General features: G+C 35.8%; 1 protein-coding gene across 31 annotated transcripts in view; it reads left to right on the top strand.

Annotated features, from left to right (window-relative positions):
• The window catches only part of SLC38A9 (solute carrier family 38 member 9), a 118625-nt gene that overhangs the window by 66241 nt on the left and 28631 nt on the right, over nt 1-23753 (top strand). For 18 of the 31 annotated variants that reach the window (XM_005672454.4, XM_085002233.1, XM_085002249.1 and 15 more), the window contains 5 exons: nt 975-1081; nt 11485-11598; nt 13167-13315; nt 17609-17698; nt 18869-23750. In XM_005672454.4, the coding sequence (XP_005672511.1) occupies nt 975-1081; nt 11485-11598; nt 13167-13315; nt 17609-17698; nt 18869-19034 (626 nt within the window). In that variant the 3' untranslated portion in view covers nt 19035-23750. Of the gene's footprint in view, nt 1-974; nt 1082-11484; nt 11599-13166; nt 13316-17608; nt 17699-18868; nt 23751-23753 lie in introns of those variants that run through there. The other 13 variants (XM_085002247.1, XM_085002248.1, XM_085002254.1 and 10 more) reach the window with 3 other exon arrangements.

Here is a 23753-nt window from a genome sequence, read left to right as displayed (position 1 = left end):
TAAAATAAATTCCATTAGCCAAAGATAACTATTTATTCTTTGTGGATATCTCTACAATCTTTTCTTTTTTCTTTCTTCCTTTTTTTTTTTAAACATACACACATTTTTTAAATATAAGTAAAATTGCACTATACATGCTATTTGAATCATGAACATTGGCCATAGCATAAAATATTTCTTTAGAACATAATTCTTGCATAATGTATACCACTGAGCAAATGTATCATAGTTTAGCCATTCCCCCTGTGTAGACATTAAATTATTTCCATTTTTTTTTTTTTTTTTTTTGTCTTTTTGCCATTTCTTGGGCCACTCCCATGGCATATGGAGGTTCCCAGGCTAGGGGAATCGGAGCTGTAGCCTCTGGCCTAAGCCACAGCCACAGCAATGCCAGATCTGAGCCAATCCATTGCCCAAGTGGGGCCAGGGATCGAACCTGCATCCTCATGGATACTAGTCAGATTCATTTCTGCTTAGTCATGAAGGGAACTCCTATTTGTAGACTTTTTGATGATAGCCACCTCACAATGAGATGTGAGGTGGTATCTCATTGTGGTTTTGATATGTATTTCTCTGATGATTAGTGACATGGATCATTTTCTCATGTGCCTGTTGGTCATCTGTGTATCTTCTTCGGAAAAATGTATATTTGGATCTTTTGCCCATTTTTTAATCAGATAGACCCTGAATTTGATCTTGCTCTACAATACATTAGTTGTATGACCTCAAATGGGAATAGCTAATATAAAGTACCGTCACAGAGGAGTTATTTCTTGATTCCTTTTCTTTCCCTTTTCATGTAGGTATTTGCTTATGTATAATGTTAGCCTTGAGGAACTTTGTAAAGACATTTTAATGTTCTTATTCCCTAGACAAAACAGAGACAACTGATTTTTAGTAATCAACTTTCAGCTACTAATATTTGTTTTCCATTTTTCCGTTTTAATGTGTTTTCCCCTCTCTTTTTCTTGTAGAGATAAGATTTCAGTTTCCACAGCTGACTGGAGTGCTTACCCTTGCTTTCTTTATTCATAATTGTATTATCACACTCTTGAAGAACAATAAGAATCAAGAGAACAATGTGAGTAATTACCTGAGAAGTTGACTTTTATTACTAGATCTTAATTTTTAAATTGGAACCATAAAACCATGATCAGCAACCTTTTTCTGTGAAGGTTCAGGTGGTGAACATTTTAGGCCTTGGGAACCATGTGGCTACAACTACCCCACTCTGCTGTTGTGGCATGAAAGTAACCATAGATAATGTGTAAACAGGTGACTGGTAGCTGTGTTACAAGAAACGTTTATTTACAAAAACAGAGAGTGGGCCAGATTTCACCCATGAGCCATGATTTGCCAACCCCAGTATAGAGCAGTCACTAAAAAATAAAGATGTAATAGCCACTAAAAAATAATCACTAATAACCAATAGTGGTGATAAAATCTTTTAAAAATACCCAAGTGATCTAAAAGAATACAGGGAAGGAAGTTCCCATGTGGTGCAGCAGGTTGAGGATCTGGTGTTGCTGTAGCTATGGCACAGACTGCAGCTACGGTGAGGGTTTGATCCCTGGCCTAGAAACCTCCAAGTGTCATGGGTGAGGCTGAAGAAATAAATAAATAAAATAAAATAAGACAGGAAAAAGAAAACAAAGAATGGATGGAACAGGAATTCCCATTGTGGCTGAGCAGGTTAAGAACCCAGCTAGTATCCATGAAGATGAAGGTTCAATCCCTGGCATTGCTCAGTAGGTTAAAGATTTGGCATTGCCACAAGCTGCGGTGTAGGTCACAGATGTGGCTCAGATCCTGAAACATTGCTATGGCTGTGGTCTAGACAGGCAGCTGCAGCTTTAAGTCATCCCCTAGCCTGGGAACTTCTATATGCCTCAGGTACAACCCTAAAAAGAAAAAAAAAAAAAAAAAAAAAAAAAGAATAGATGTGACAAATAGAAAAATAATAGATTCAAACCCAATCATATTGATAATTACATTATAAATCATCTAAATACTACAATTAAAAGATAGGGATTGTCAGTCTGATTAAAAAGCAAAACCTAACTCTATGCTATCTATAATAAACTTAACTTTAAATATAAAGATATACCTTGCAGGGAGTTCCCATTGTGGTGCAGCAGAAGTAAATCCATTTGGTCTCCATGAGGATGCGGATTCAACTCCTGGCCTCACTCAATGGATTAAGGACACGGCGTTGCCTTGTGCTGTGGTGTAGGTCGCTGACACGGCTTATGTCCCGAGTTGCTGTGGCTGTAGTGTAGGCTGGCAGCTGTAGCTCTGATTTGACCTCTAGCCTGGGAACTTCCATATGCAGCAAGTGCAGCCCTAAAAAGCCAAAAAAAAAAAAAAGATATACCACGCAGACACTAAACATAAGAAAGATAGAGAGGCTGTTTCAGAACCAGGAGTATTGCCAAAGATAAAGAGGAACATTATATGATGATCTTTAAGGATCAATTAATCAAGACGATATAATAATCTGAACTATGTATGCAACCAGAGATAGAGCTTCCAAGTAAATGAAACAGCAGCTGTCAGAACGGCAAGAAGTAGAGGAATCTACTATTATAATTAGAGATTTCATTACCACTCCTTTAATAATTGATAGAACAAATAGAAATAAGTAAGGATATAGAAAGAACAAAGAACACTATTAACCTGCTTGATCTAATTGGCATTTATAAAAGTCTTCTCTCAAACAACAGAAGAATGCATATTCTTCTCAAATATACATGAAACATTTACCAAGATAGATCATGTGCTTAGTCACTGAACATGTAAGTCACAGTAAATTAAAAAAAAAAAAAAAAAAAACTGAAATCATACCAAGTATGTTCTTTGAGCACAGTGAAGTTAGAAATTAATGACAGAAAGAAATTTGGGAAATTGACAATTATGTGGAAATTAAACAACATACTCCTAAATAACTAAATGAGTCAAGAAGAAATCACAAGAAAACTGAGAAAATTACTTTGAGATTATTGAAAATGCCCGTACAACATACCATAGCCGTCTGTTATTCACTTTACATTCAGATAACACAGCAGATAGTTGAGTTGCCTCCTTGTCACTAGATGGTAAACTCACATGATATTTTATAAAAATGGAAGGTCAAGAGAAAATTGGCAAACAAACACAAATGTGCAATAATAAAACAAAAAGTGCTAATGCTGGAAATTAAATTTGAATCAAACATATTTGACTGTGAAAATGTTGACACTGCTGCCATTCAAGAGACTTAGAGGAACTTAGGGAAGGTGAGCTTATCAACATAAATGAGGAAAATAGTTGTGATGAAAAGCGTGAAGATGTCCCAGAGGAAGCCCTGTTGTCAGAAAACATCACATTGAAAGATTTCTTACAGATACTTCATGACATTAAAAGCACAAAGAATGAAATGTCAGAGGCCAATACAAACTTAGAAGAAAGGCATAGAAAAGAAGTTTGCTTTATATTATTATTATACCATGAGGAGTTCCTGCTGTGGTACAATGAGTTAATGATCTGGCTTGTCTTCGTGGCCATTGCTGGTTCAATCCCCAGTCCAGCGCAGCCAAAATGGGGGAGGAGGAAGGCAGAATTCCTACTATACCCAGAGAAGGAAAAAACTGTTTAAACTACTCTTCCTAAGTTTTTATAGAGAAATAGAACTCTTTAATTTTCAGCGTTTCTGATGTTTTAAATTAGGATGCTAAATAAATATTACTTTTTCCATTTTTTTCGTTTCCTCATACATTTGTAACTGACAGTTTTTTATTGTTTTGACAAAAATTGTTAAACATAATGGAACAATCATTTCTCCCATTGATTATTTTGATCATACTGCACAGTCATTTTTTAAACAACAGATAATGTATTAAAATAATTGATATAAGCATCTGCAACGGTGACTTCAAGCACTCAGTACTGATGGAAGTCATCTGCTTAACAATCTCTAAAGGACTGTGCAAGTCCTGAATTATTTATGGATCTGCATCTGGAGCCAACTTTGGAAAATCTTAGAGTCTTAGAACCCTCATCTCAAGGAGTTTTTCTTGTAGTGATCTCAGAGTCTTGGTTGGCATCCAAACTGGTCCTTTCACTTTTAGATCCTTTTCCTTTGTGCCTGTGATCAAGTCAGTACTCCCCTTCTCCAGAGATTCTGGGTTGTGGCTGGTTAGAGTAATTCTCCTTCCTCCAGCTGGGAAGTTATGATGCCTTCCCATGTCTGCAAGCCTTAGCTGCAGCACAGCTTCCCGACCGACCTGCTTCTGGGTAAGTGTGACCAGTGGTGAGGCAGGAGCAGGCTGCACCAGCTATGCTGCAGCTGCGTCCAAAGTCATCCTCCTCAAAGAGGTGTCTGGGGCCTTTTACAGTCTCATTCTACCATGAAAAGAGAGGACTGTCTGTACTTAATGCTGCTCCTGAGTAGAATTGAGTAGAATTGCTCTTCTTGGAAATTCACAGCAGTTTATCCAGAGGTATGCATTCCTCAGTGTGAGAAGCTTAGGACTTGATAGAAAAATGAATGTTTCAGTTCTTGGTTCCTGGAGGACATAGGAAGAGTCCTCCCTTTCTTATTAGATCACTCAGTGGGCCTTGAAGTCTGTATTTCATATGTAAATACCATAAAATGAATTCTTGTTTCGACTGAGTTTGAGGGGGGTAGCTCTTTGTAGAAGCAGTATGTGAGGTTCAGCTAATTAAATTTGACTCAACTTTTGTCACTTGGAGAAATTTTTTTGTGTGTCTTTTTGCCATTTCTTGGGCTGCTCCCTCAGCACATGGAGGTTCCCAGGCTAGGGGTCTAATCAGAGCTTGAAAGAAAAAAAGAGTCATCACAATCATAAAATGTGGGCAAGGGAAGTAAGGAAATTAATAGACTCTTTGTTAAAAAAATTTGTTTCTCTTCTTAATTTTAGTATAGTAATGAAATGTTTGAACCTACAGGACCATCAGGCTAAAACATGCAATTATAGGAAGGGGTTAGCATACTTAAAAAACAGGGCACTCACAAACCAAAACCAAACACTGCATTCGCAAAAAGTGAAAAAAAAAAAAAACGCTCAAGCAGAAAATAGTCGGAGACCATCCAACCAAAAAAAGAAAGGAAGAATGGAGAACCATAGAATCAACTGGAACATGAGGTTTAAAATGACAATAAATAATCATCTATCAGTTATCACCTTAAATGTCAATGGACTGAATGCTCCAATCAAAAGACACGGAGTGGCTGAGTGAATAAAAAAGCAAAAACCTTCAATCTGCTGCCGACAAGAAACTTATCTTAGGACAAAGGACACATATAGATTGAAAGTGAAGGGGTGGGAAAAAATATTTCATGCCAGTAGACATGACAGGAAGGCAGGAGTTGCAATGCTCTTATCAGACAAAATAGACTTTAAAACAAAAGACATAAAGAAAGACAAAGAAGGACACTATTTAATGATTAAGGGATCCATCCAAGAAAAGGATATTACTATCGTCAACATATATGCCCCAAATACAGGAGCACCCAGATAATACAACAAATATCAACAGACATAAAGGGAGAAATTGATGGGAATATAATCATAGTAGGGGACTTTAATACCCACTCACACCAATTGACAGATCCTCTAGACAGAAAACCAATAAAGCAACAGAGATCCTAAAGGGAACAATAGAGGAGTTCCCGTCGTGGCGCAGTGGTTAACGAATCCGACTAGGAACCATGAGGTTGTGGGTTCGGTCCCTGCCCTTGCTCAGTGGGTTAACGATCCGGCGTTGCCGTGAGCTGTGGTGTAGGTTGCAGACGCGGCTTGGATCCCGCGTTGCTGTGTCTCTGGCATAGGCCTGTGGCTACAGCTCCGATTCAACCCCTAGCCTGGGAACCTCCATATGCCACGGGAGCGGCCCAAGAAATAGCAAAAAGGCAAAAAAAAAAAAAAAAAAAAACAATAGAAAAGTTAGACTTAGTTGACATCTTCAGGACACTATATCCAAAAAAATCAGAATACACATTCTTCTCAAGTGCGCATGGAACATTCTCAAGAATCAACCACATATTGGGACACAAAGCTAACCTCAACATATTTAGGAGCATCGAAATTATTTCAAGTATCTTCTCTGACCACAATGGTATGAAACTAGAAATCAACCACAGGAAAAGAAATGAGAAAAAACCTACTACATGGAAACTAAACAACATGCTACTAAAAAAACAATGGGTAAATGAGGAAATCAAGAAGGAAATTGAAAAATACCTTGAGACAAACAATAATGAAGACACAACCTCTCAAATTCTATGGGATGCCACAAAAGCAGTGCTCAGAGGGAAATTCATAGCGATACAGGCCTTCCTCAAAAAAGAAGAAAGATCTCAAATTGACAACTTAACCCTCCACCTAAACGAATTAGAAAGAGAAGAACAAAAAAGACCTAAAGTCAGCAGAAGGAAGGAAATTGTAAAGATCAAAGATGAAATCAAAATAGAGATTCAAAAAACAATAGAGAAAATTAATAAAACCAAGAGCTGGTTCTTTGAAAAGGTAAACAAAATTGACAAACCCCTGGCTAGACTCACTAAGAAAAGGAAAGAACCCAAATAAACAAAAAGAAACAGAGCTTGTAGCCACCGGCCTATGCCAGAGACACAGCAACACAGGATCTGATCCACATCTGCAGCCTACACCACAGCTCACAGCAACACTGGATCCTTAACCCACTGAGCAAGGCCAAGGATCGAACCCGCAACCTCATGGTTCCTAGTCGGATTGGTTAACCACTGAGCCACAACAGGAACTCCAGGGAAATTATTTTTTGAAGGATTAAAAATAAAAGTTTAAATGGATGGTTATTTTACTGTCTTTTTTTTAATGCTTTTTAGGGCCACACCTGAGGCATGCAGAAGTTCCCAGGTTAGGCGTCGAATCAGAGCTACAGCTGCCTGCCACTGCTATAGCAAAGCCAGATCCAAGCCGTGTCTGCAACTTACATCACAGCTTGTGGCAACACTGGGTCTATAACCCACTGAGCAGAGCCAAGGATTTAACTCGCAACTTCATGGATACTAGTTGGGTACAATGCTGAGCCACAACAGTAACTCCTCTTACTGTCTTAATTAATTGAAACTAGTGTGTGAAATGTGGCCCAACTTTCAAAATATCAGTTATACTTCCTGTTGACTTCTTAAAATATTTAAATTAATAATGATAAAGCTAACATTTATGAAGCATTATATGCTAGCCAAATTCCAAACACATTAAATACTTGTAAATATACACATTTTCCTTTTGACTAAACTGAATTGGCTTATATATTTGCATAAATTAAGCCAAGTGGGTACTATATTCTGAGAGAAATTTTGTCATTTGACTTATTTAATGATTATACTTTTAAGCAGGTTTCAGTGAGTAATATAACTCATAGAAGTCCTGTTAATATCATGATACAATATTTTCTTGAGATTTAAGTCAGAAAAAATGTAAAGTTTGTCAGAAACTCTAAATTCTTATCATTGGTGTTGGGTTAGTCATTCAGAGATCAGTTAAAAAAAAAGTTTGACAATAGAAAAAAGACAAAAATAATAGAAAAGCCCTCCTTATAGTCTATATAAAGTAGAGTGGGATTTGGATCTAAAGACATTTGTGAAGGAGAACAGTAAAGCTCCTACATAGGTATAATGCTCAAATTTTTCAGGTTTTCCAAATTTGAGCTAATTTCATTTTTTTCCCACCAAACATAGTATTTTATATGTATAACTAAATGAGATATAATTTTTGTTCTTTGATAAGCCATACCTTACCAAAAAAAAAAAAGTTGTAGAGGTGAAGATAATCCAATTTATTCCTTATCATAAGAATGTTTAGTTGCTATAACCACCCTGGTTATGTGGACTAACCTTTTAGTATTTCCTCATCATGCTTGAATAGAAACCCTATACAGTGCTTTTGTTTTGTTTTGTTTTGTCTTTATGCCTGCCTATTTCTTTCTTTTCTTTTTTTTTTTTTTTTTTTTTTTTTTTGCTTTTTTGGGTTGTACCTGTGGCTTATAGAAGTTCCCAGGCTAGGGGTCAAATCAGAGCTGCAGTTGCTGGCCTATATCACAGCCACAGCAACGCAGGATCCAAGCCATGTCTGCAACCTACACCACAGTTCATGGCAACACCGGAGCCTTAACCCACTGATCGAGGCCAGGGATTGAACCTGTGTCCTCATGGATGCTAGTTGGATTGGTTACCACTGAGCCATAAGAGGAACTTCTGCTTATTTCTTTTAAAACAGTTTGAGGTACCTTATATCTTTTTTGCTTCTAACGAATCTGTGTGGTTAACTACACATCAGCAGAAGTTTTTATGTAAATCTTTGGGGTAGGTCTGTTATTTTTTTTAGTAAATGCTCTACGGATAGTATTTTCACTATGAACAGTATGTGACACAGATTGATTATAAACCATATTTGAGAAACAGAGTGTGTTCCCATACCAACTTGTGCCCCAGTTCTCATTCTGAGTTGGCATTCTTCCTGTAACTAATTCTCTACTTCCAGTCCTGCCAGCTACTGCTTATTCGTGAGGACTGTTACCTTATTAACATATAGGATTCTTGACACATTACCAATTCACTTGTACCTGTTCATAAATATATTTTTTACTTTGAGCCTCATTTTCTAAAAAGATGGTTTTCTCCCACCTCTTTCCATTAAATAGACTGTTAAGAGGCTCTAGGTCTAGGTCTAGAATAGTGATGGCCAGTGTTCAAGCCAGAGAATAGCAAAACCCACATGTGTGCATGCTGTAAATAGGTGGCATGTTTCCCAGGATCGTGCTAAACCTCAGCTGCTTTTATATTAAAACATCATTCCTGTTCAGTAGAGCGTTTTCAGATGAAAACAGATATGCAGCTCTTGACCTAGTTCTACTGAATTTACATTTAGACTACTGTGCAATAGAACTTTTCTGATTATAGTATTTCTCTTACATCTATATGTATGCTTTCTTGTATCATTTGTTACTTATAACTTGTTATCTCTCTTGTTTTTTATTTTTTACTCTTGTCGCTTAACTATGACACAATGTATTAGAAACTGGCTAGCTTTCCATTTTAGTAACTAAGGGCATGCAATTTGAAGCCAGAAAGTCTTTGGTTTGAATATTGACTTTACCAACTACTCACTTTGTAACCATGAACAAGTGTTGTAACCTTGCTGTACTAACGTAACTATAAAATGGGGAAAGGATCATGCCTACATTAAATGAAGTAACATGTAATTTACTTGGCATAGAGCCTAGTACTTGTACTTAGAAGCACTTAATAATTGTAGAGAACGTGGTTGTTTTTGTCTATATTTAGTGAATTCCTACTATGTGTCAGGTGTTGTCTTGGGTATTGGGGGTATAAATATGAAAAAGACATAGTCTTTGGAGTTCCTGTTGTGGCTTAGTGGGTTAAGATCCCTGGCATCTCTCAGTGGATTGGCATTGCCATGAGCTGTGGTATAGGTCTCAGATGTGGCTTGGATCTGTCATTGCTGTGGCTGTGGCATAGGCCAGCAGCTGCAGCTCCAATTTGACCTCTAGCCTGGGAACTTCCATATGCCGCAGGTGTGGCCCAAAGAAGAAAAGGAAAAAAATATATATATAGTCCTTGTCCTCAGGGGTCTCATAGACTTGAAGTATGGCCTAACTTAAATATAGAAAAATTAAAATACTAGCATAATAGAACTATTAACCTTATTAACCTTGGCTAACTTTGGGGTGTTGAGGGAATTTTCTTTGTAGTTGAGATTCTCATGTAATGAATATAGATTATTTCATAGTAAAAATTAATGACAGTTAAAATAAAGGTAAAGATGCTATATTTTAGATATATATATAGTGCTGTAAGAACAGAGAAGCAGAAAGGGAAAATTATCTTATAGGGAAACCCTTGCATCTTAGCTTTTTTATCCTCATCCGATCTCCCCGAAAGTTTGCTAAGGTATGTGTTTTTGCAAGAAGCCTGACCAAAATAATGTGCTAATCGGGTGGTATAAAGGCTAAAGACTCTCTGTGAAATGGTAGTTGTCGCTCTTTATTCTGGCTCAGCTGTTTTGGCCTTCCCAGACTTTACGTTTTGTAAGACTTCTCTGTTCTTGAGTGACATCGAGTAGATTGAGGGTTGAATGACTTTAGGATTACCTGGTTCATTTCTCTTCATCCTACATAAGACCAACAGGCAACCCAAGGAGTAACTGAAGTCTAGCCTGAGATGGTTCCTTGAGCTTCATGAACTAGAGGAAAGGCTTTGAAACCTCCTTGGAGGTTTCATCAGTCTCTCTCTCTTCCTATATCTCCATAGGCCTATCCACCATCTAATTTAGGGTTTGAAGGTCCCTGTTTTGTTTTCAAACTGATTGTCAACTTAGATCTGACCTTTGGATTTCTCACTGTTTGTTATTTGCTTTTTAAGTGAATTTATCAACATTCAGGTTTATAACTCTACTGTTGTTTTAGCCCATTTAAGGAGGAACGTTTTCCCCCAAATCAGAAATATTTCCTAATACCAGATGTCTAGTTTTCTTATTGTAGTGTCAAACAAAGGCAAAATTGTATATAATTTTTTTCTTATCTGTTTTCTTTGCTTCAAAGTAATTTGTGTTTAAAATGAAAAATGAATAGGCTTATTGCCATAATTTAGTTGTGCTGAATTGTTTGGCCATAGCTTTAGTGATGATGGAGTCCAGATTTATGAGCTGTGGGATCTGCTCTGTTTGGATCTGACAGCTGGCTGCATTAAATATCTTGGAGCTCTTAACTTTGCGGGGGGATGGGAGGTAGGGAGGGTGGGAACAGCAGTGGAAGAAAGCAGTCCACTTTATTTAATGTTCTGCATTTGTTTACTGGTTCCAATCATAACATTGTGCAGCTGTTTGAACAGCTGTCTTTTGATTTCCTTTTGTTTACTGTTTAGGTCTAGTAAGCTTGTCTTTAGTACCTGCTTACTGTGTACTCTTTAGCTTTCCCTCTTTATTAAAATATTTTAATATATACCTCTCTCATTTGTCTTAGGCATGCTTTGATTTAACAAGTTAATTCACTAAAGTAAAAAAATTTTTAACTCCATAGGTCATATGGAAATTCACCTATTCTTGATTTCTTTTTGTCCCTTAGCTTTATTTCAGTTAAATATCTTATTATTTGGTAAATAAATTACATTTTGAAATTAAGTCAGAATTTCAATCATGTTAAATCACCACTTATGTTAACTTCCTAAGTCTGCCAGTAGGTAGCTTAGTCTACATACTCCAGGATAGTTAAAAAGAAACTGTCAGGCTAACTGTTAAGTATGTGAATTTTGTTTTAACAACTTTCTCCTAACAGACTGCACACCTAGCAGGTACATACACATACACATATAGATACACCCAGAGACCAAAAGATAAATCTTGATAATTATTTCCTTATTCAAGCATGCTTACTTATTAAAAATGTATTCAACATTGTGGGAATTTTATTCTCTCTTTATAGGTGAGAGACTTGTCCATTGCTTATATGCTGGTGACATTAACCTATCTCTATATTGGAGTCCTGGTTTTTGCCTCATTTCCTTCACCACCTTTATCCAAAGATTGTATAGAGCAGGTAAGGCACTGTGCATCTTCTCTGCGTGACTGCTACATAAGCAGTGTGATCCAGTAGCAAAATGTAATGCCATACAGGCCTGGGTTTGAATACCATCTCTACTATTTACCATACATGTGAGAATTTAGGCACCTTCCGCTTCCTTTCTGAGCTTCAGTTTCCTCTCCCATTAAATAGTATAATGCATAATCCACAGATTTTTAAATGGACTTTCTGAGAAAACTTACTGCATTCTCGCACCTTGCGGTACTCAAGTAAATGATTCCTATTATATGCATAGTATTTTTGTGTGTGTGGAGAATCGTTACTAGTAGTAGTCTTAAATTTATAAGCCTTCCACAGAGAATATATTCAATTCCCTTATTTTCCAAAGTCCAGATCTTGAGATGTCCTGAATAAACTGGTGTCTTAGTCCGTCAGTCCCTAATAATAGGTCTGACACTCATTTTGGTACTGTGTGACAAGCAGCAAAGCGAAGGACTGACTATTTGTTAGAGGAAGAGACAGAAAAAATAAAAGAAACATTATTTTACTACAAGATTGCCATAAATATATTTTCCTTGATTCAACTGATCATAAACTTAGGAATAGTATAGTCTCTAGTTTAATGTAACTGAAGAATTTCTCACACAAAAAAAATAGCATTCACAGGTGATTTTCTTTCTAGTCAGAAGAAATTCCTCTAATGGATTGTAGTGGAGTATATAATGCAATTTATTACAGATGAATTATGAAGGTTATTTCAGCATAATAGTGTTAATAATGTTCTCATCTTTTTAAGACAAATAGGCTTGAGTTACTGCTGTTATGATAGCTTGAAATGTGCTCTTGATTTCCTTGATTCCAGAAGTTCTTTGGCAGCAAAATGTTTGCTGAAAATTCCCCTGCTGTGAACAATCCCATATAAAGTCCACTCGCTTGGGAATAAGAATATCTGTGGTATTTGTATTTGAAAGGAAAAAAAAAAAAAACCTGAGTAGCTTTTTTTTCTTAGATGCCAAACGAAAATATAGAAAAGAATCATGAAAGGAAGTAGAAATAAGTTCTTTTTTATTTATTGATAAACTATACATAATGATGATACTTGATGATAGGTATACTCTTACCTTATTCTGTATTCTTTACTTTGAAAGTGTTACAATGCTTCAGAAAGGGAAAAGCAAGAGAACTATTAAGAATAAAATGCATGGAATTAGCCATTTAAATTTACTAAAACGAATTTATCCTTGAACCCTATAGAGCAGTACTTCTCAAACTACCAGTGTTGGAAAATAGGATCCTCTTTGTTGTTGTTATTTCAGTGTCAAATCAATTGCAGAATAATACGTTTGTCAAATAGAATGAAAATGTGGCAATGTCAGATTTCTCTAAGTTGCCGGGCATTTGCTTTCAATATATGTACTTAGCTCATTGAAGAATAAAGGTTAACAGTTTGTGGATGGGCGCCAATATACAAACTACCATTTGATGGAACCTATGTTCAAAATAAGCAAAAAAAATTCAATTTTATAGATTTGTATGTATTAAATTTGGTTTGTAACATTACTTTATTATCTTTCTTGGATCAGAATTTTTTAGACAACTTCCCTAGCAGTGACATCCTGTCCTTCATTGCAAGGATATTCCTGCTGTTCCAGATGATGACTGTGTACCCACTCCTAGGCTACTTGGCTCGTGTCCAGCTATTGGGCCATATCTTCGGTGACATTTATCCTAGGTAAGGGCTCTTCTCTTGACCAGCAAGATGTGCCAAGCAACAAATGACTGTGCAAACAGGTCAGTTTAAAATGTGACTGATCCTTTTGCTATAAAAATTTGCCTAATGAAAAGAGTTACTAAGGATAGATCATTGGTGTTCTTTTCCCAGAAGAGCTTTAAAAATAGAAGCCACTCCCTTGTCCAGAATGGTTTAAAGTTAGTTCCTTCCAGTATAGTTATCTTAGCTCTGATACCAGTTATATTTATCTTATGATTGAGCTGCTATTAATCTACTCTTTGCCAATAAGTTAATAGTGTATAATGCCTGTGTTAGCCATGTATGGCTAATGAGAAGTAACTATTTTAATATTGGTTATTGGTATTTACTTGTAAATTTATTAACATTCATGCATTTTTACCTAAATGATAATTGTTTGATTAAAGATGAGGTACATAACAAATATAAATTCTTATTTGCTTCTGTCACTATTACTGTTACTTACACTGTCACTTTTTAATTTCTTATTGGTTGTAGAAGAGTTGTGAGTCCTTGTGAAAATCTGTTCAAATGTAGTCACCCTCGTCCAAAGAGACTTTTTTATATACAGCTTGGAGGATTCCCTAAAACTTCCTTGTGGACCCCTGGTTAACTCCTACTCTTACCTTAAGTTTCATTATAGATTCGTTCCAGTAAAAAGTACCTAGTCCTAACCTGTTTTGGGGGGAGTAAATGATCTTAAGTGAAGAAAACTTTTGGATAAAATTTGAAAAAAATTGCATTTATAGTAACCAGCTAAACAAGTGGTTTTAACCAGTTTAAAGTGAGCTGATGTAATCTTTCCCCTCATTAAATAATTAGTTATAAATATGTATGTTTAAAAACAAAAAACTTTTAAAAGCAAAAGCAAGGGTTAGCAGGCCTAGCCCAGGGGGGAGAGGGAGGGAGTGGGAGGATGGGGAGCTGGGGGTTATTGGATACAACTTGGAATGGATTTACAAGGAGATCCTGCTGAGTAGCATTGAGAACTATCTCTAGATACTTAGATTGCAACAGAACAAAGGATGAGGAAAAAAATGTATACATATAAGTGTAACTTGGTCCCCATGCTGTACACCGGGGAAAAAAAAATAAACTAAAATTAAAAAAAAAAAAGAGTTAGCAGGCCTCTAGCATGGACAGTATTAGCAGCTACAGTTCTCACATTGGATTTCAATAAATGTAAGATTCCTGTTGTGTTTATACAACCTGCTCTATTTATGTTCACCAAATAAAATATAGTGAAGTCATAGATGAAAAAAATTTTAAGTAAATGTATTATTCCTGTTTTATGCCATCATTTTGCATAATGTTGACTCTTAGAATGTTTGTTCTTCTTGGAAAAGTCTGGACTTTCCCTTCTGTGTTCACATTATGTTTCTTCCCCTACTACCAAGAACACATTGTCATGTATCCTACAGTTATAAGTACTCTACAAACTGCACACTTTGGAGCATACTTTTCAGTCTCAGGACCCCCTTCATTCTCTTAAGATTCATTTGAGGTCCTGCAGGAACTTTAGTTTATGTGGGTTATATCCAGCAATATTTAATATTGTAAAAAATTAAAACAGAATTTTAGAAATATTTATTAATTTATTTAAAAGACAGTGATAAAACCTTTACTTGTTAACATAAATAACATTTTTAAAAATTTATTTCCAAAAAATCTTTTCTTTTACATTTAAAAACTCTTTTAATGTCTGATCTGCTAGTAGATAATTGGATTCTTGTATCTTCTTCTGCATTCAGTCTGTTGTAATATGTTGTTTTTATTTAAATATGTGAACAGAATCCACCCTCCCAGAGACACATAGTTGGAACAAGTAGGAGTACTTTTAATAGCCTTTTCAGATCACTGTGGATATTCTTTAATACTATGCCAAACCTTGACAAATAGTAGTTTCTTAAAAGTTAGTTGAATCTGAAATTCAGTTACATTAATATCCACTGGTCTGTGTTACATTTTGGATCTTTCACCTATGCATGATTTTGTAACATCAGGTTTAGTCATTTGGGAAATATGGGTTCATTGAGTTCTGTAGGTCTTCCAAATGTTGATACACATCATTATATAACATCAAGACCCACATTCATTAATATCACCACCAATTACATTATAAAAGTCTTTAAGGTGTTAGAAAACTGTCAAGCTCTCCAAAATTCTAAAATTCTAATTTTCACTTGAAAGCCCAAATTTTATCTTTGGCAACACAAACTACCAGTTGTTTTCTTGAAATGATAAGATTACATCATTCATTTTCAAGAAAATGTCTGTCAGATACCCAAATCTAAAGAACCATAGTTTGTCTGCCTTTCAAATAAAAATAGTGGTCTTTGGGGGAAAAAAAGACAACACAGTTGTCCTCCAGCCCACTCGCACAAGTACTTGTCCTCAGGACTACCACAGTGCTTCAGTATGCAGCAGATGTGCTTTATTATGTACTTTGTATTTAATATCAATATACATGAATATTAAAAAGGTGTGTGTTCAAGGACAATTTTTAATAAACCTTTTTAGGGTGTTTGGCAGTAAAGAATGTAGTATAGAATACAGGTAGGTGCAACTGCCTCTATCCATGCTAAGGGGACAACACTTAGCATTGCTTTTGCAAAGCAAATAATGTTTTGTCTGATTAGAACATAACTTTTACCACGGAGCTTCCTGAAAGGGTATTTGGAACTTCCTTTCAGTTCATGGTTACACTTTGAGAATCACTGCTTTGGAAAATACACAAAGATGTTCCCTTTTACAATACAGAAATAACAAAGGCCCAGCCAATGTCTCAGAGCTCTGAAGCAATTTTAAGGTTGGAGTTTTTGAGTAAATGCTTGAATATATTTATAATTCATCAAGATGTATGACTGACCACTTATTTGCATAAGTAACTTGACTTATTCTTAATTCTTTCTGTAATCTTTATCTGTGATTAAACTCTGGTAACTTGGACTCAGAGTTTGCTTTGATGCATAAATTTGGCTTTTAAGAATCATTTTTTGGGGAAATGGAGTTATTTCTTGAAGTTCATCTACATTACATTTACTTTTGTCCAAAATTGATTCCCAGACCTTGAATTGTTAATATCTAATTCAAGTTATTTAGCAGATATTCTATTCATGGTAAATACAGAATGCTGTAAAGTGGCTGAATCTGAAATTTTGCCTTTCTCTTAATATAATTTATTTCTCTAATGATAAAGGTAAAATAAACACTTTGCAAAGAAATGTTCTCAAATGTATAAATTAAAATATTTTAAAGTTCCTGAAATATTCGTTTCAGGAATATTCCTGGGCTCAGTGAAAACGAATCTGACTAGAACACAGTTTGATCCCTGGCCTCTATCCACGGGTTAAGGATCCAGCATTGCTGTGAGCTGTGGTGTAGGTCGCAGACGCGGCTTGGATCTGGCATTACTGTGGCTATGGTGTAGGCTGGCAGCTACAGCTCTGATTCAACCCCTAGCTTGGGAACCTCCACATGTTGCAGGTGTGGCCCTAAAAAGACAAAAAAAATTAAAATATTTTAAAATGTGTTAAATATAGAAAAGAAGAAAAATTACCCCAAACCCCAAATTATAACGCAGTCACTACTACCTTTGCGGTGTATTGCCTTCTGATAGTTTTCAAATGTTTTCAGATTTTCTTGTGTAATAAAAATCTAGCTAGCTTTTCCCCAAGTTGCCTAGATGAATTTTTACTATCTAGGTAACAGTGATTATTTACTTTTAATAATTTTTAATATATTCTGTCAAGTAAATCGTTACCCTGATGTATTTCTAGGATGCTTCTGTCTTCCCACAAATATCTTTATGTTAATAGCTTTTTTATTATTTTCTTAAGATACTCCATCCAAATGGAATGATGAATCAAAGAGTATGAGTCCTGATGCACACTACCAGTTTGCTCCTACAAAATGTAACCTATTTATATAATTGTACAGAAGGGCCAATATCACTGTCCCATCACCACTCTTGAGTTCTATTGTTCCTTTCTATTTATCCTGTAATTTTTTTTCTGGCTGCACCCACAGCATGTACAAGTTCCTGGGCCAGAAATTGAACCCACACCACAGCAGTGACCCAAGCCACAGCAAGTGACAACACTGGATCCTTAACCTGCTGTGCCACAAGAGAACTCCTATACTATAATTTTATTATCAAGTTTAAAATATTTTCATTTTACAGATGATAATAATGAATTTTATTCTCATATTAATTGTTATAATTTGCCTGTTTTTATATATATTCTTCCTCCAAACTCTCTTCTCAACTTCTAGTATTTTCCACGTGCTGATTCTTAATCTAGTTATTGTGGGAGCTGGAGTGATCATGGCCTGTTTCTACCCAAACATAGGAGGAATCATAAGGTACTGCCGATAAGGGAACACTGCCTCTTCATATATTGGTGTTTATTTATATGCTTTTCCTGTTGTTGTTTCAATGTAATTGCATGAAGTTCCTGTGAGTATATAAAACTGGAAAATTCAACTGTAGCTCCCTGGTATCAGTTAAAGTGCTCATTATCTTCCATTCCTGCTTACTCCTAACTCTAGAAGCCCCATTATCCCTTAGCCTGACTCACCTTTCTCTTTTTCTCATAATTTTGCACTGTATTCCTTTCTCTTTATCTAAAATAAAGTTATTTTTAATATATACTATACAACTTCTTGGGGTACGTGGGCGCTCTCTAATAAGTCAAGGATATGTCCTAACTCTCTTAATCATTTCTACTCATTGTAGTCAGAAGGTGAGGGTTTAGATCCCAGATGGCTCTTTCCTTAATACCTTTTTCTCTACATACTTTGTGATACATTGAATAAATTGGGAATAAAGTTGTGACCTCAGATCCTCATGGAAAACTGAAGCTTAGGATGATTTGATTTCTCTTTCTTAACTTGTAGAAAGCAGTACTGAGTCACTTTTTTGAAGACCCTTACCTAAGAAGGTAGCAAGAAACAAAAGGAGAGACTTTTACCCAATGCCTATTGAATATAACGCATTTGCAAGTTCCTATTAAGTTGTTTTTCAAGAAAACTAAGTACAGGGAAAGGGGGAAGAAAGTACAGTTTCCACAATCATGTGTTTAGATATTTTTGTTATCATCTTTGATGATTAATCTGAATGCCAAGGAGGCACTCATCTGTTCTCTCTCTTAAGCAGATGCTAGCAGTCCTTCAAAAACTCAGAACATATAATTAGTTTATTAAAGATCAAACAAAGATAGGAAGTCTATCCCCAGATGTTTCTAAGGAAGTAGCCATAGTCACTGAGATACAGAGGAAATATGGAGTTTTGAGAGATGAATAAAAAAATTCTTTGTCAAGCAGATGCTATAAAGATGAACAGGAAATCATATTTTATATTAACTTAGTAAGTAAAATAAGTTTTAAACTCAGATGTTTTATATCAACAAGAAATGAATCAAGAATAATTTTGTGGTATCAGACTGAGGAGGATTTAAATTATACTATATTTACCATAATTGTAAATCAGAAAAATGCAGGATGAACATTAACCCAAAAGCGTTTATTTTGCAGATATTCAGGAGCAGCGTGTGGCCTGGCCTTTGTATTCATATATCCATCCCTCATCTATATGATTTCCCTCTACCAAGAAGAGCGTCTAACATGGCCTAAATTCATCTTTCACGTTTTCATCATTATTTTGGGCCTGGCTAACCTGGTTGTTCAGTTTTTTATGTGAAATACTCAACTGTCTTCTCAAGATCTTTCATGGTACTTGGAATTTTGACAACAGTTCCACATAAATTCACTTGTAAATGCTGTTGTTGCCGTAATTCTAAATGTTTTCCTAAGGTAATTTGAAAACAAGGGAAATAGTGGTCCATTAGTAAGTAATTATTATGGGGGGGCAATAAGAGTGATCTTAATTGCTTTATCTTTTTCATATTAACTGTTCATTTTTACTGTCTTTTCTGAGTAGAAATGTATGCCCCTAGGAAAAATCATTCTGGGTTTTGCTTTTAGAAAGGTAAGGTGAGTGGGTTTATTTTAGGTATAATTAAGATTCTCAGGGTGTCACAGCAGCTATATTGCTAGATCCCATCTCTGTTTTATGGTTCATTGATTCACTTTCAATTTATTACTTGCTAGACCATCTCTGCAGGTTCCCCAAACCATTGCTGTTTTGGACAGTAAACCAAATACCTCATTTTTTAAATAGAAGTGTCCATGACAGTGTTAGTAGAGTGGATTCTTACATGAGTCCTTAACCTCTGTTTTAAAAAAAAGAAAAGGAAAAACAAACAAACAATATCTATACAGGCCCCATGGTCATGAAACTTATACAGAATAAAGGAACTAGGAGAGTTTGCTGCCATCTGACTCCTCTTTTGTTTCTAATCCAGTACCAGCTCCCTTTACCATATTTTACATAGGAACAAGTATGATTGTCCTCATAGACCCAGGGGGCTCTTTTGCTTTTTGGGTTTTTTTGTTGGTTGTTTGGGTTTGGATTTTTTTTAGGACTTTTTTTTTTTTTTTTTTTTGGCCTTTTTTTGTCTTTTGACGGCCACACTCGCAGCATATGGAGGTTCCCAGGCTAGGGGTCGAATCAGAGCTGTTGCTGCCAGCCTATGCCAGAGCCACAGCAACACCAGATCCAAGGCGCATTTGTGACCTACACCACAGCCCGCTAAGCAACGCTGGATCCTTAACCCACTGAGTGAGGCCAGGGGTCGAACCCTGAACCTCATGGTTCCTATTCAGATTCGTTTCCACTGTGCCATGACGGGAACTCCTCTTTTGCTTTTTGGATCCCTGAGGATTGTATAGGATGTACTGGTGGGGAAGCATAGCAGAGTGGGATATCGGAGGCCCTAAGAGAATAGAGAGGGTCCAGAAAGAGTGAGGCCTCCTTCATGGAATGAAAGTGATTTCTTTTAACACAAGAAAGGATTCATTCTGTTTGAAGTATGACCTCTAGAAGGAGACTGCTCTCAGCTTACTTCTGTAACTGGCAGGGCAGAGGTTAAATCCCCAAGAAAAACTACTGGGACCTGAGAAAAGTTTAGGGAATCTGAATTCTTGGAGTTAACACTCTCTTTTTCTTTCAAACCAAAGACTGAACTAAAATCCATGTCTTCCATGTGATACAGCCTCTGTGTTTCGGCTGGAAATTTTAGATTTCTCTAATTTTATGCTAATATTAAACATGTATTGTGTTAATACATATCCCAAGATAGTATGTAGATTTGTGTTGCCTTTCCTTCCTTTGAGAAGGACAGGTGAAATGGTTTTTTAAAACCTCTAAAAGAGTCCTGCATTCAAGACCAGCCATTATTTCTTTTAGTAGAGCTTTCTGTCTGGTCCATAGACCCATACCTATATCGATGAACTATATTTCCTAAAGCTTTTTAAAAAATTTTTTTGAAAATTCTGAAGCATATACAAAAATAGAGAAAATATGATACCCCCCCACATACCCATCCCCTAGATTTAGTAATATAAGACTTTGCTGCATTGCTCATCTGTTTCCCCTTTTTTCTTTTCCCCTGAAATATTTTAATCTTGGATGTTATGTCATTTCATCTCTACAAACCTTAATATGAACTAATAGCCTCTTGAATTTATATTTATTGAGGGAGACAGTCTCTCTAAAGGTTTGTTTTGGGGTTTGTTTTTTTTGTTTTGTTTTTGTTTTTGTTTTTTTGGTCTTTTTAGGGCTGCACCCTTGGCATATGGAGGTTCCCAGGCCAGGGGTCAAATTGGAGCTACATCTGCCAGCCTACACCACAGCCACAGCAATGCCAGGTTCTTAATCCACTGAGCAAGGCCAGGGATCAGACCTGCATCCTCATGGATCCTAGTCAGATTTGTTTCTGCTGATCCACATCAGGAACTCCTTGAAAGTTTGTTTTTTTTTTTTTTTTTTTTATTAGCAGAAACTGCTGGTAGAGTTAGGTGAATTAGAAATTCTGTATTAGGTATCTGGATCCCTGAGTTAACCTCTCTTAGAACAGGAGTATAAGGCAGGGAGAAAGTGTGTCTCTGTGCTTGGTGAATGTCTGACTCTTTATGACTTGAGAGTTCTGTACGGTTAAAGACATAGGAATCCAAAGCTAGACCTTGAGAGATCTTCTAGGCTTAATCCTTGTTTATCCCTAGTTGCCTCCCTTGTCTTGGAAAACTTCAAAGTTTTAATTGCCTTTTTTCAATGATATGCTTGAATGTTTTAACACATGGAAAAATGATTTGATATATTTTTACCCAGTTAATGATCAAAGTGAGTATGATAATGAATGTATTATTTATTAAACTAAAAAGCAATGTGGGTATTTGCTTTTTGTTTTCTTTAAAAGACTTGATAATTTATAACTTCCAAAATCCTACGTTAGACTTATGCTGAATGACTTTGCCTTCTTAGATTTTTCTTCACAAAAACCAAAACCTTTGGCCTGTTACTTAGCTTGGTCAGAAAACTCTTTGTGTGAGTATGTTTGTCCTGGCTCAGACATTATAATGATAAGAACTCCTTCTGATCACATTACAGTTTAAGTTTAGACCTTCTCTACTGTCATCTCTTTGAATTTTCTAATTAAATTTCTTTCACTTTTTGCTCTGATGTGGTTAATCTTAATTTCTTTTAATTCAGCTTATTTAACATAACTGGGGGCATTATAAAGTTTAAAATAGCTTGTTTAGAGAGCTCTTCCTTGGAAAGGCCCTGGATGAATACGTGGTATGCTAATACTAAGCCAGAAAGGACAAAGAAATAGGCTTTGACATTTGACATCTGTGAATGATTGTCCAAAATCAATTTCACCATCACACCCAAAAAATGCATTGGAATAAGGAATATATTTACCTACAAAAAGAGACTGTATTAGAGAGAAATATTCATTTTATTTACGTTAAGTATATTTTGCAAGTATAATACAGATATTAGAAATGTTGAGGTAAACTCTACTTGGAGTTTATTAGGAAAATTTTTTATCTGTATTTTGACTCTTTCCTTTCCATAAATAATTGAATCAACCACTGTCAGTGAGAGGGAAATTTCTCCCATCCCTCTTGAGTCCTTTTGTTGGTCTAATAATAAAATTGATTCAAGGCAGATAATAGAAAAAGAAAAAAAAAAAACAGTTTAATTCACATGCTTGGAATTCTCATAGAAACAGGACCCCCAAAGTGACCAAAGCAGCTATTTATATATAATTTTCAGACAAAGAAATATCTGTGAAGATTCGGGTTGTGCTTGTGTAGCAAACTAATGAAGAAGTAACAAAGTTTGTTTATATAAATTTTTAAGCCTTGAATGATCTAACCCTGGTGACAAGGATGCTTTCTATCCTCTGGTATAGGGAGGATACCTTCATCTGAGAGATTTATTTCTCAGTTTCATAGAGAAAGAGAGAGTCAGTATTTTTTGTATCTTTTTTTTTTCCACCAGAGATTTCTCAGGTAAATTTAATTCAAAATAATTAATATGCCACCATGGCATATCTTAAGGCAGCCTGCCCAGAGCCCCTACAGTGCAGTGTTTAGTACTTTAGAAGAGGCAAATATGTATAAAATATCATTCAATCCTAAAGGAGCGCTTAGTTTTGCACAGGAACTATGCCTGCAGTTAACATATAGTTAATATGTAGTACCTATAATGCAAGGTATTATCAGACAAAGAGAAATGGATCCCTTCAAGTTGGGATCCTCAGGGAGGGCAGATAAAGGAAGCTGAATGGTAGGGCTGCGATGACTCATTTTCAGCCTTCTCCTAATAACTAGCCAGAATTTAAGAGATGATATACATCCACCATCAAGTGGGACTTTGTAAAGTGTAATTGCTTTTATTTTGGCCAATAGCCTTTAAGATAAATTTTATGAGAAATGTTTACCTGCTTGTGTATACTATTTATTGTTCTCTTTGCATTTTAACACTGCATAGTTCACATCTCTGAATCTTGAACAGCAAAGTACAATTGATCAATAGCAGAAATAATGAGTAACACATGGGGCAATATGAACAGAATGATTCTTTAAAATTTTCTCTCCAAAAACTTGATTTATTTAAATATCTGTATTCAAATGTCAAATGTTTGAGCTCATTTACTAGAGCAAAAATAACTGATGCTGCTTGTTTTCTTTACAAAGTACTGACCTACTGCTTTTTAGAATTTGGTGGCGGTGGTGAAAGCTTATGTTCGAGATAAAAATCCAAATCTAGCTGACACCTAAACAATAGAATGTTACGTTAGCCTGTTGTCCAAAATGAAACGTGCACAAGGCGGCCTGGCTGGCCCCAGTTTCAGTCAACTGCCAACTTCACTTCAGATTATGTAAACATGTATTGCAAAACAGCTCTGACGGGAACCTCATAACCTAAACAATATTCTCTGAAATGTAATTTGTTGTCTTTTTTATATAAAAGAAGAAATTAAATCAAAATTATTTTGAAGAAAAACAG

Source organism: Sus scrofa, chromosome 16 (genome assembly GCF_054392235.1).
Source record: "Sus scrofa isolate SSC_HxYL_T2T_F1_AM1 chromosome 16, Sscrofa_HxYL_maternal_Yorkshire_Landrace_v2.0, whole genome shotgun sequence".
In the NCBI taxonomy this organism is placed as follows: domain Eukaryota; kingdom Metazoa; phylum Chordata; class Mammalia; order Artiodactyla; family Suidae; genus Sus; species Sus scrofa.
Note: the sequence above shows the minus strand (reverse complement) of the source record. Positions and strands in the feature narration are given on the sequence as shown.